This window comes from Myotis myotis, unplaced genomic scaffold, assembly GCF_014108235.1.
Source record: "Myotis myotis isolate mMyoMyo1 unplaced genomic scaffold, mMyoMyo1.p scaffold_m19_p_15, whole genome shotgun sequence".
Classification (NCBI taxonomy): domain Eukaryota; kingdom Metazoa; phylum Chordata; class Mammalia; order Chiroptera; family Vespertilionidae; genus Myotis; species Myotis myotis.
In genome coordinates, this window is record NW_023416319.1 from 10,078,106 (window position 1) to 10,090,717 (window position 12,612).

A 12,612-nucleotide genomic window follows, 5' to 3' on the forward strand; every position below is an offset into this window, starting at 1 on the left:
TGTGTGAGTGAAATGTTTTGTCGGTAGTGAAGTTACGTAGGCTTTTGCTTTTTGTTTCTAAGATTTAACTTGGCTGAGCCTTCTGTAAGTTGGGCAGTCTTGAACTCATGGTGACTTTCTCCTGATGTCCCAGCACATAGTGGAACTACTTCGACAGCAGCAGTTCTTGGAGATCTTTCTGGAAGGCACACGCTCCAGGAGTGGGAAAACATCCTGCGCTCGGGCAGGACTCTTGTCAGTTGTGGTAGATACTCTGTCAACCAATACCATCCCCGACATCTTGATAATACCCGTGGGCATCTCCTACGATCGTATCATCGAAGGTCACTACAATGGCGAACAGCTGGTAAGAGGACCGCCTACCCCAACTCTTCTTTACTTACAAGTCTGTTGCTTTTAGAATTACCTAGTTTTAAAGCTTTGTAGGAAACATGGCAGGGTGGGGGTGGGGAGTAGCTTCCATCTCCCGCCTCAGCCCGACTGGTGGTGCTGATGCAGTGCTTACCTACACCCAGAGGAGGTGACATGCCTACATGTGCCAGTGCTGGCCGTGGTTATGGGATTGGGAAGTGGGAGAACACTTGGCACTGCGGCCATCTCTGCTGGGTGGGGGGAGGGGTTGTGTGGCTTCCCCCCCAGGACCTTACTGCTTATGTGCAGATTTTTTTTAACTTTAGCCAGAAGGACTGGTGGGATCCTGTTGACAAAGCAACTATAAATTAATTTGAGAAATGGCAGTAATGTTTTTATAAGCTTCTTACTGAAGTAAGTATAAGAGTTCTAGAAGAATGCACAAATCATAAGATGGAGCTTGAATTATCAGCATGAACACCCCCCGTAACCAGCACTGCACTCAAGAAAATACTCTCAGGACCCTAGGAACCCTCCTATGCACCTCTCATTGCTGCCCCCTCAAGGATAACCACTTACCTTGACTTCTGAAGGAGTAGAGTAGTTCTGCTTATTCTTTAATTCAATAAATGGCATTTTGTAGTGTGTGGTCTTTTTGTATCTGGTTTCCTTTGCTCAGGCAGGTGTTTATGTGATTCATCCATGTTGTTGCATTTGCTTAATTTGTTTATTCTCATAGTATTCCTGTGTATGAATATGCCATAGTTTATCCTGTTGTAGAAAAACAGTTTGGGTTCTGGTTTTTGACTGATCATTTCTCCACAATACTCTTGATGACCATATGTGCATTCTGTTGGGCATGTATCTAAGAATTTGGAATTGGGTCATAAAGTCTACACATGTTCAGCTTTTGTAAATACTGCCGAACAGTTTCCCAAAATGCTTTTACCAACGTACCATTCCTGCCGGCATTGTGAGAGTTCCAGAGAGATTTAGTGTTGTTCTTATTTAGTGTGGAAGTCTTGGGCAAGGTGCTTATTTCAGGCCTGCTGCCCAGAACACGTCTGCTGCTCAGGGACCCTTGATAATTGAAGGCTTTAAAAGTTAAGTGATCGACACAGATTATTATCTGTACCTGTTGTGAGATTCCCCCTCAAGTTTGTTAGGTGTCTGTTCTGAATGTGTATTCCACTCACGCTGACTGTCTCATGAGGTCATATCTGAGTCCCGTGTCCATTATCTGGCCGTCATTGTGCCATATGCATATTAAATAGTCACTAAGTGCTTAATGAATAGTCAGATTAAAGGTCACCATGGGGCTGGATTTGACACTCGCTGCCTAATGCTAGGTATTTGGACTCTGGTGATCATCAGGCTTCCAATAAATGACCTCTTTGACATCTTATTTTTATCTGAGAACTGCAGAATACTGTTCAACCTATGTCATTTTTATCCTTCATTAGTTTGCAGTTGTGTTTTTGTGAATGCTGTAAATAGTGTGCTAAATGAATTAGTGTTAGTGTTTGGTTTTTCATTGACCAAATCACCTCTCCCAATGACACGATTACGTCTTATAGACCAGTGGTTCTCAACCTTCCTAATGCCGCGACCCTTTAATACAGTTCCTCATGTTGTGGTGACCCCCAATTTCATTGTTACAAATTGAACATAATTAAAGCATAATGATTAATCACAAAAACAATATGTAATTATATATGTGTTTTCTGATGGTCTTAGGCGACCTCTGTGAAAGGGTCATTTGACCCCCAAAGGGGTCGCGACCCACAGGTTGAGAACCGCTGTTGTAGACTCTATGAATTCTAAATATTCTCTGACAGGTCTCGGTCAATGAATACTTATTTCCCGTGTTCATTCACTGTTGTTTGTTTCAATATGAACCGTGAAAAACACAAGAAATAAGACGCTTTATTCTTTGGGTAACAGAATGTTTGCATATGTGTGAGCTTTATTTCTTCCCATGTCATTCTTTCAAAATCGGAATATAGGGAAAACCTAAGAAGAACGAGAGCCTGTGGAGCGTAGCCAGAGGCGTCATCAGAATGTTACGGAAAAACTATGGGTGTGTCAGAGTGGATTTTGCACAGCCATTTTCCTTAAAGGTGAGTGTCTGTTGGAATGAAGCTGTTTTAAAGCATTGGGGTAGCTCGGGCTCAGGTCTGGGCCCTGGTCCTGCCTCTAGTCCTGCTTCTGTCACCTCAGTTTCTTCTCTTGGAAAATGAGGACTATGTCAAGAATGGCATTTCTTAAATTTTTCCACCAAAGTACACCTGCTAAGAAAGGACAGTAAATATCTATCTTTGGGTGACATCGGGTTCAACGTTTATTGCTATTTTTTTAAATTCATGAGACTTTTGCATATTGTTTTATAATATATATCGATATTTTATATCGTGTTTTTAAATTGCCTTTAGGGGAAGTTTTTCAAAACACAACCCTTAAAAGCTGGGTCCTAGTCACGCTAGGGTGATGCTCTGATTAACCGAGTGGGATCCAGGTCCCTCGTGTTCTGAGGGGTAGGGCTCTCCTCGTGGTGTGGGAAGCCTGGGACTGCTGGGTCCCTGAGGTCCTGGCAGTGTAAATTCCTAAGATTTTCCAATTGGTTAAAGAGAGAGAGAAGAATGGGTGATGGAGTTGGGAACCCAGGGGGTCAGGGACAGAGTCCTGCTCCTGCTGTTCCACTTCCTGGTTTTATTCTAAAAGACTCTAATTGCTGTGCTAGATGTTTTCTGACCTAATGCTTCCAATTCTTAAGAACCCCATCATTCTTACTATTAAAAAAAAAAAAAAGATTGCATAGCTTCTCTCTCTTGTTATGATTTGCTTTTGGGTTGAAGTTCTTTTGAATATTATGTGACCCTCAGGTTGTCAGATTTCCTTTATAAAGCATAATTATGTCAATTACCAGTAATAATATTGGGAATGTCAAATAATTTATTTAAGATGTGAGAAAAGTTACATCTTCTCCTTTAATTTATAAATGATTTTGCTTCAGCATCATTCTGTTCTTCGTATTTTCAGTTCTTAGATTTCGTGTTTGACCGCATCCTATGGGTCATTCTGGGCTCCTGAAGATGGTTTAGGATGTAAGAAGTAGTTTTCTGTAGTGTAGCTGATTTGATGAAACCACGCCCTTTTTACTTTTGGAAGATTGAGGATATTTTGTATATGTTTATGTACGTGAGACAGTGAGAGTAAATGCTCGGTTTTTTCCCCTCCAGGAATATTTAGAAAGCCAGAGTCAGAAACCTGTGCCTGCCCCGCTGTCTCTGGAACAAGCCTTGCTACCAGCTATACTTCCTGCAAGGTGAGGTGTGGGGATCGTTTATGCTGACTGAACTGCCAGGTACCTGTTATGTCTCCCATTGCAAAGAAAAGTAGGTTAACTGGAATGAGAACATGCATGTTCTTGTTTTCACTTCCGATCTTGAGTAACTTTTCTCTTGGTCCTCTAGGGGATGGTGAAGTGATGTGCTTTCATAGTTTGGGGTGTTTTGATTGATTTGCATTCTAAAATCTATTTGATTTTGTGAATCAGGTAGGAGTTCTCATTTGATTTATGCCTTTAAATGTTTGAACTGAATTCTTTTTTTCTTTTTTAAAAATATATTTTATTGATTTTTTTTACAGAGAGGAAGGGAGAGGGTTAGAGAGTTAGAAACATTGATGAGAGAGAAACATCGATCAGCTGCCTCCTATATACCCCCTAGGGGGGATGTGCTCGCAACCAAGGTACATGCCCTTGACCGGATTCGATCCTGGGATCTTTCAGTCCGCAGGCCGACGCTCTATCCACTGGGCCAAACCGGTTAGGACTGAACTGAATTCTTTTTGATAGTAGCTTAGATTATAAACATTGTACATAAGTGCAGTGCATAGGAGTTTTTTTCTGTGTGAATTTTTCAGAATCCAGAATGAGTTGTAACTGAGGATTTGAATATTAAACCCTTCCTTTAATGTGTTAGAGAATTTGGAGAGTAAGCCCTTCCTTTAATGTGTTCAAGTCAAATTTTTCTAAATGTTTTAAAACGAGCTATCTTTTTTTTTTTTTTTTTAATATATTTTTTATTGATTAAGATATTACATATGTGTCCTTGTCCCCACGTTACCCTCTACCCCCCACCCCCCCCACCCCCGCTCATGCCCTCACCCCCCCGTTGTCCATGTCCATTGGTTAGGCCTATATGCTTGCATATAAGTCCTTTGGTTGATCTTTCCCCCTTACCCCCACCCTCCCCTACCTTCCCTCCAAGTCCCGACAGTCCAATCAATGCCTCTCCGTCTCTGGATCAGTCCTTGTTCATCAGCTTATGTTGTTCATTATATTCCACAAATGAGTGAGATCATGTGGTATTTATCCACTCTCCAGTTCCATCCATGCTGTGGCAAATGGTAAGAGTTCCTTTTTCTTCTTCCTCTTCTTAAAGAATACCTTTCAGCATTTCATATAATGCTGGTTTGGTGGTGATGAACTCCTTTAGCTTTTTCTTATCCGTGAAGCTCTTTATCTGACCTTCTATTCTGAATGATAGCTTTGCTGGATAAAGTAATCTTGGTTGCAGGTTCTTGCTATTCATCACTTTGAATATTTCTTGCCAGTCTCTTCTGGCCTGCATGGTTTCTGTTGAGAAATCAGCTGACAGTCGTATGGGTACTCCCTTGTAGGTAACTGACTGTCTTTCTCTTGCTGCTTTTAAGATTCTCTCTTTATCTTTTGCTCTTGGCATTTTAATTATGATGTGTCTTGGTGTGGTCCTCCTTGGATTCCTTTTGTTTGGGGTTCTCTGCGCTTCCTGGACTTGTAAGTCCATTTCTTTCACCAGGTAGGGGAAGTTTTCTGTCATTATTTCTTCAAAAAGGTTTTCAATATCTTGCCCTCTCTCTCCTTCTGGTACCCCTATAATTCTGATGTTGGTACGCTTGAAGTTGTCCCAGAGGTTCCTTACACTATCTTCATATTTTTGGAATCTCTTTTCTTTTTTCTTTTTCGGTTGGGTATTTTTTGTTTCTTTGTATTTCAAATCTTTGACTTGATTCTTGGGATCCTCTTTTCTGCTGCTGGATCTCTGTAAATTATTCTTTATTTCAGTCAGTGTATGCTTAATTTCTAGTTGGTCCTTTTTCATGTCCTCCATGGTCTCCCTATACTTATTGAGGGATTCATTAAATTTATCGGCGGTTTCCATAAAATTCTTGAAAAACCTTATAACCGTGGCCTTAAACTCTATATCCAATCGTTTGCTTTCCTCCATTTCTGCCATTTGTGACCTGTTTCTTTGTCTCCGCATTTTGGCAGCTTCCCTGTGTTGATAGAGTGGCCCTGTGCGCCAGGTGTCCTGTAGGGCCCAGTAGCTCAGCCTCCCCAGTTACCTGGGGTGGACACTCTTGGTGCCTTGGTTGTTGTAGACTCACTGGGAGGAATTGACCTCCAGGCCAATTGGCTGTGAGAATCAGCTGTGTCTAAAGTGGGAGAACTTCTGTGCTGAAGACACCCTTCTGGGGCAAGACTTGCTTCAGTGGGGCTTTGGTGCTCACTGAGTCTGCTCCCTGAGTGCGTCCCTTATGGATCTGAGGAGTTGCAGTCTGGATGGACCCCCTCTGACCACTGGGTACAGTGGCTCCTGGATCTAAGGAGGTGCTAATTCAGCCTCTGCCTGAGGCCACACAGCAGGAGCCACGAAGAGGCTCAGCTGTGAAGCAATGCAAGCCGCTGCGGGGCCTTGGGCCTTCTCTTGGAAGTTCCAGGTCTGCCTGGTTCGGCTGCAGTTAGGTACATTCACATGCAAAAGCCTCTGCGGCAGCCTGGGTGGGGCGGGGTCTCAGGGAGTCAGAGGGCGGAGAAAGCGGCCATGGCCGATTCTCCGCCCGGAGTCGCGCGTCTCAGTGTTCCGGTAACGGCTGCAAGCACCTCTGAGGGAAAGCCGCCCTCAAGTTCGCTCACTGCCGGACAGACCAGCTTCTCCCCGTGTGAGACCTGGGTCCCCAGAGACTTCCCGGAACCGGAGTTCAGAGCCGTCGGGAGTTTGTGATTCAAAAAGACAGCTGCGTCCTCAGGCGCCACCCCCTTTCCGCGCGCGCGTGCCGCCGTACCTCTGCACTTCACCTCCGCAGCGCCTCTGGCTCTCAGCGTGCTTTTCTTTCCTTCTAGTTGTGGAATTTACACTCAGCCAGCCTTCCTGTTGTTCTGGATGATGTTTGCTCAGTCCTTTGGGGTAATTTTCAATTGTTGTGTGAGGCAATAATTTCCCGGTGTTTACCTATGCCGCCATCTTAGTTGCTCCTAAAACGAGCTATCTTGCTTTATGCATTTTCTTTTCAGCCAGTGGTTTGTAAATGATGTATCAGTAGACTGTTTAGTTATAACTAAATAATGTATTTCCTCCAAGAGAGTGTATTTGGCATAGTAGAGTGTACCATGGAGAAAAACAACCTATGGAAATAAACTACTTGTGGTTTAAATTTAGAATATGTAGTAATTTACAGTGTGTTATACATTCATACCTTAGGCCATCATAATTTGCTTTGTGAAAGAGTGGGATTGTAGAAGTCTAATTTTTAAGGAAACTTTTCAGACCCAATGATGCTGCTGCTGAGGGTGCCGAGCCATCCCCTGATGAGTCCAGCAATGAGACAGAGGAGTCGTTCCGGAGAAGACTGATCGCGAATCTGGCTGAGCACATCCTCTTCAGTAAGTAGAACAACAGTCTCTGTGGTTTGCGGTTCAGATCGGCGTGGTGCAGGGCAGACCGTATGGGTTCGGGCATCTGCTGTGCTTTGGTTCCACTTCTAGTTCCAGTACCTAATACACAGGTGATGATAGATGGGTTATTGGCCAGAAGGTGATGTGGTGGGGATTTGGGGTAGTCGGGTAAAACATCTCACATAGTGCCCGATGATTAGTGGGTGCTCATGCTTTAATAACATGCAGTATTGCCGCAGTGATTTGTTACCTCTTTTGCTCATGAATGTGTTTCCTTGAACTAACTTGTAGTGCAGCATCTAGGTTTATAGTTGCATGTCCCTTCCCCCTCTGACCCCATGATTATTCAGCAAATATCGAGGGGCCGTTCTGTGTAAAGTTTGCTTTAGCTGTGGGGACACAGATTGAGGAGCTAGTGGTTCAGCACCTACAGAGCCTGTGCTATTCTCAGGGGGTAGTTGTACACAAACACTGTATGTGGGAGGGATCCAGAGCGGAGTGCGATGAGTGCAGAGCCAGTCTTCCTCAAGTCCAGATTGCAGTGTCCTGTCATGTGGTAGAGGTGGCTTTAGAGTCCTGGGGCAGCGTCCCAGTTCGGGTAGGCTCTTGTCTCCACTTCCTGTTGCACATCCCCGCTCAGCTCCGGATCTTAGCACTTCCTGCCGACGTTGGTGGAGTTTCCACGCCTCTTCTGGCTCTGTCTGCTTCCACTGCTGCCTTGTGCCGGACAGACCGTTCTTTCTCAGGCACATCTGACGTGTCCCCTGTGCTTGGGTTCTGGATGCTAAAATAATACATCCTTAATGCTGGGTAGTTGGAAAATAAAGACAAAACCCACTGTCCAAGTAACCAGCGGTGTTGCTGTCTAGTCTCTAAAAATCCTTCTGACAGTTTTGTCTTGTGCTCTCTTCCATTTGTAACACAAATATACATTTATGTTTTAAAAAAACTCTTTATAAACATTCTTTTTGATGGCTATAAATATAGTACTGGATACTGTTTTTTAATGTTTTTTAAACACTGGAGACAATATCAGCTGTGAGTGAAGTATTCCTGAATTCATCATCATCTCAGAAAAACCCCCAATGGTGTCTAGTTCAGATTATTCCACAGACGTTCTTGTATTTGGTTTATACGATTATAATTTTCTACAAACTCCGAGTATTGTGTATGGACTAGAGCAGGGGTGGGCAAACTTTTTGACTGAGGGCCACAATGGGTTCTTAAACTGGACCGGAGGGCCGAAACAAAAGCATGGATGGAGTGTTTGTGTGAACTAATATAAATTCAAAGTAAACATCATTACATAAAAGGGTACGGTCTTTTTTTTTTTTTTAGTTTTATTCATTTCAAACGGGCGCGGGCCGTAGTTTGCCCACGGCTGGACTAGAGTCATTTCAAATGTATTGCTGTCCCCTTCTTCCCCACCTCTGACCTACCTCTGGGCCAGGTTGAAAGAAGAGGTGAAAATACGTTGACCAGCATCACTGTGGGTCCCGTGGCAGGCCGTCCGTTTCATTCTAACGCAGCCCATGGACTAGGCGGGACTCTCATTTTACCCCTGAGGAAGCTGAGGCTTGACAATTTAATTAATTTCCCCCAAGTTGTGAAATTAACCAGTGTAGAAGTTAGGTTTTGAGCCCAGATTTTCTGACTCCCAGTCCTGTGGGAGGAGTGTACAAGTACAGTTACAGTGGACTGCCGCCTGGGACAAGTCAGGAAATGGCAGTAGGATGTGCTGTAGAGCTCAGAGAACAGGCTCAGGCTTTGGGTCGTGTTATTCCCATACAGGTGTCTCTAGGTCATTCAGTAACTAAACTCCATTATCCTCCATTGAAGGTGCACCTGCCTTAGGCTGAATTCTGTTACATGACAAATAGAGATCTCTAATGGCCCAGAAAACAGTGTAATGTAACCTCCTTTTGATAAACCGCCTTTATGGGGAATGTGGCAGAGGACTTTTATAGTTTTAAATACTCCTATTTAAGATTTAGGTACTTTTAAAAGTGTCAGCTGTGTATATTTTTTAAAATGTGCAACTAAAGCTCTGTGCTTGCCTTTCAGCTGCTAGCAAATCCTGTGCCATTATGTCAACACACATCGTGGCCTGCCTGCTCCTCTACAGACACAGGCAGGTATGTCCACCGCGTCACCTGCAGCTAAAGACTAAGCGTGAGAATGCTCTGTCAGCTGCTCAGACCCGATTTACTGAGAGATTTGGCCCACTCCTGGTGGGGACTGTGAGACACACAGTAATATAAGCCAAGGACCCTGCCCACAGGAGCTTACAAATCCAATGACAAAATCTACATGAAAAAAACTCAAGAGACTGTGATATATATATTATGTGTATATATGTATATGTACATGTGTAACATATACAGATATATACATAATACACACACACACATACACACACACACACACACTCTAGAGGCCTGATGCACGAAATTCGTGCAAGGGGCTCCCCCCTGCCGCCCCTGCCTCGGCCGCCTCTGCCTCAGCCTCAGCCTCCGCCTCCACCTGCCGCGGCTTCATCCGGAAGGACATCTGGTCTAATTAGCATAGTATGCTTTTATTCTTATAGATACAGTAATAGTAAGACATACTTTGGTATAGTTAATGTAAATAACTATATATATGCATATATACACACACAGTAATAGTAAGACATACTTTGAGTGGTATAGTTAATGTAAATAAGGCATATTTTAATTGACATGCAGATAGCGAATGGCTTCCTAGCTATCTGATTTGTGTTTAGCTATTTGATTTTTTGAAAAGTGCACGTTCCACCTTCCTACAATGCGCTAATGCTAAGATGGGACTGGTCATGTTCTCACCAAATATAGTGCCAGTATCTATGGGTACCCAATAAATATTTGTCAGATAGGTATTTAATGGGGAAATTCTTGCTAAAAATAAGCACTTCTTACTTTCAGATGGTGGCTTCTGCTCTCTGTGATCTTATGTGCTCATAGCACATGTGTGGCTAGAGTGCTCTCTGGATGTGGAATATCAATTTCTTGACATTCTGGGGGACCAGCTTTTTAACCAGTTTTTTTTTTTTTTTTTTACTTTCTCTGAATTGGTGGTGTGACCCTTTTTCTGTATGTGCTGACATGGAGCTGCAAGAAAGCCAAGGCAAGAAAAAATGCTCTGAACGGCCTCTCAGCCTTTTGGGAAGTAGTTTTCCCTGTCCTGAGACCTTCCTGTGTGTTTCTCTAGGGAATCGATCTCTCCACCTTGGTGGAGGACTTCTTTGTGATGAAGGAGGAAGTGCTGGCCCGTGATTTTGACCTGGGCTTCTCGGGAAATTCCGAAGATGTGGTCATACATGCCATACAGCTGCTGGGAAATTGCATCACAATCACCCACACCAGCAGGAACGATGAGTTTTTTATTACTCCCAGCACAACTGTCCCATCAGTCTTTGAACTTAACTTCTACAGCAACGGCGTCCTGCACGTCTTTATCATGGAGGCCATCATAGGTATGTTGGGCCCTGGAACATTGTCATAGAAAAATACAAGGGCCTAAAACACCCTGGGGTCTACTTCAGTTTGGATGATAACCCCTGTTTGAGGGAACATGTTGCTCTATTTTTTAACTTCAAATAAGAATGTAATCTGCTGTATCACTGTTTATAGCTTATTTTTGCATCTATCATTCAGTAAGTAGCTCATGAATTACGGCATAGTATTGAGGGAGAGAGGTAAGGTGTCTTGCTGTCCAGAAGCTGAAAGACTGAGTGAGGAGACAGACACGTGGCAGTGATGTGAGTGGTGGGGCTCAGTTGTGATCAGGGGCGCAGGGAGAAAGGGAGCAGAGGGGACGGGCCCCGGAGGAAGGCCTTGGATGGAGTTGGGATCACATGGACACATGAGAAGTAAGTCCTGAGGGGATCTGTTTAAATTCACCCTGAAATGCAGGTGATTAGTTTTGATGTAGCGGCTGTTAAGGTAGTCCAAGCCATCCGAGCCAGTTGAGGTTTTCCTTGGCGCTCTGAGGCTGCGGCTTCATTGACGCGTTCATCTCCCCAGCCTGCAGCCTTTACGCAGTCCTGAACAAGAAGGGTGCGGGCGCGCCTGCCGGTGGGGCCCCCACCCTGATCAGCCAGGAGCAGCTGGTGCGGAAGGCGGCCAGCCTGTGCTACCTGCTGTCTAATGAGGGCACTATCTCTCTCGTAAGTAACAACTCTTTGCCTGTTCTCTTTTTCTTGAGCATTTTTATGAAAATATAAACCAACTTTGTCTTTCTCTGTTACTGAGGCTTTACATTCTACTCCAGACTTATATGTTGTTTACTGTGTGGATGTGGCTGTTGGGGTCACTGCTCCAATGACCGCTTTGTGCCCCTGTGAGGTGTGTTGGGCAACTGCTGGACATTCTGCATCAGTCAGATCCGAGGTTACCGAGCTCTTATTTTGCATAAGGCACTGGGTCAGAGGTTTGTAAATAATTAACATGCTCACTCGTGGATGATGGAACCACAGACGATAAGAGTCAGAAACAGTCTTAAAATCATCTGCTCAGCCCCATCCTCACTTTACAAATGGGGAGACTGAGGCCCAGCAGTCCTGGTGAGCTCACATGTTATATCCATGCACTTGCAGACGTTTATAACGAGGCATGTGTGTTCAGCAGTAGAGAGTGCTCTTTCCTCAAAGTCATCAACAGGTAGAACTCATATTCTATTTAAAGTCTACTGTCCTGCACTTGGGACGTCTGTGAGCACGTGTGTGATGAGGGCCCTCCTCCACTGGCTTCTTCATAGGAGGCATGTTGCTGGGCCTGTTGGGGAATCTCTTGCCTCAGCCCTGGGGGGCGGAGTGGGAAGGGAGAGGGTAAATAGGCTCTCAAGTTTGCCTTTATCCTTTTCCTGGGTCTTTTCTGAATATTGAACATTGTGTTTCCTCATCCACCACCTTTGTGTACAGATTCTACACAAAGCTTTGAGAGCTTTTGCAGAGAAATTGTCTTGTAAAGAAGAAGAATGGGTGGTGGGGTGTGACAAGCGGCCCCTCTAAGGACTGCTTCCCTTGGGGTGGGGGGGAGGCTGAGCTTGGGAGCACCCTTTCTGGGTGCTGCCACACTGTGTGCTCTGCCAGTCCGAAAAACCAGGCCTCTTCTGTAGCTTTGCCCGTGACCACCCATATTTATCAGGAGGGCGGGCATCGGAAATCTTAGGACTTGCCCAGTGCAGTGAGGTAGGTCATATCATGGACATATTTGGCAGCTACTTTGTACGGTGTTTTTCTGTTTTTACTAAAAGAGGTGTAGGATCGTGACCTTGACCTTGAATGTCTCTTCTTTCCAGCCCTGCCAGACGTTTTACCAAGTCTGCCATGAAACAGTGGGGAGGTTCCTCCAGTACGGCATTCTCACGGTCGCAGAGGTAAGGGGAATCAATCGCTCACCTTTGTTTGCCTTCGTTTAGTTTAGTTTCTTGCTCTTCATTTCCTTGTCCTTTCCACCAACTACTTTAACCAATATTACAATCAGTTATTTTAACTAATAATTACATTAGATCTGTAGTCAGAT

At 44.3% G+C, this 12,612-nt stretch overlaps 1 protein-coding gene across 7 annotated transcripts in view; it reads left to right on the forward strand.

Annotated features, from left to right (window-relative positions):
- The window catches only part of GPAM (glycerol-3-phosphate acyltransferase, mitochondrial), a 110,398-nt gene that overhangs the window by 90,193 nt on the left and 7,593 nt on the right, over positions 1-12,612 (forward strand). For all 7 annotated transcript variants that reach the window (XM_036336001.1, XM_036336000.1, XM_036335999.1 and 4 more), the window contains 8 exons: positions 134-346; positions 2,358-2,471; positions 3,591-3,676; positions 6,942-7,057; positions 9,134-9,204; positions 10,298-10,562; positions 11,113-11,255; positions 12,389-12,466. In XM_036336001.1, coding sequence (XP_036191894.1) covers positions 134-346; positions 2,358-2,471; positions 3,591-3,676; positions 6,942-7,057; positions 9,134-9,204; positions 10,298-10,562; positions 11,113-11,255; positions 12,389-12,466 — 1,086 coding nt within the window. The remainder of the gene's footprint in view (positions 1-133; positions 347-2,357; positions 2,472-3,590; positions 3,677-6,941; positions 7,058-9,133; positions 9,205-10,297; positions 10,563-11,112; positions 11,256-12,388; positions 12,467-12,612) is intronic.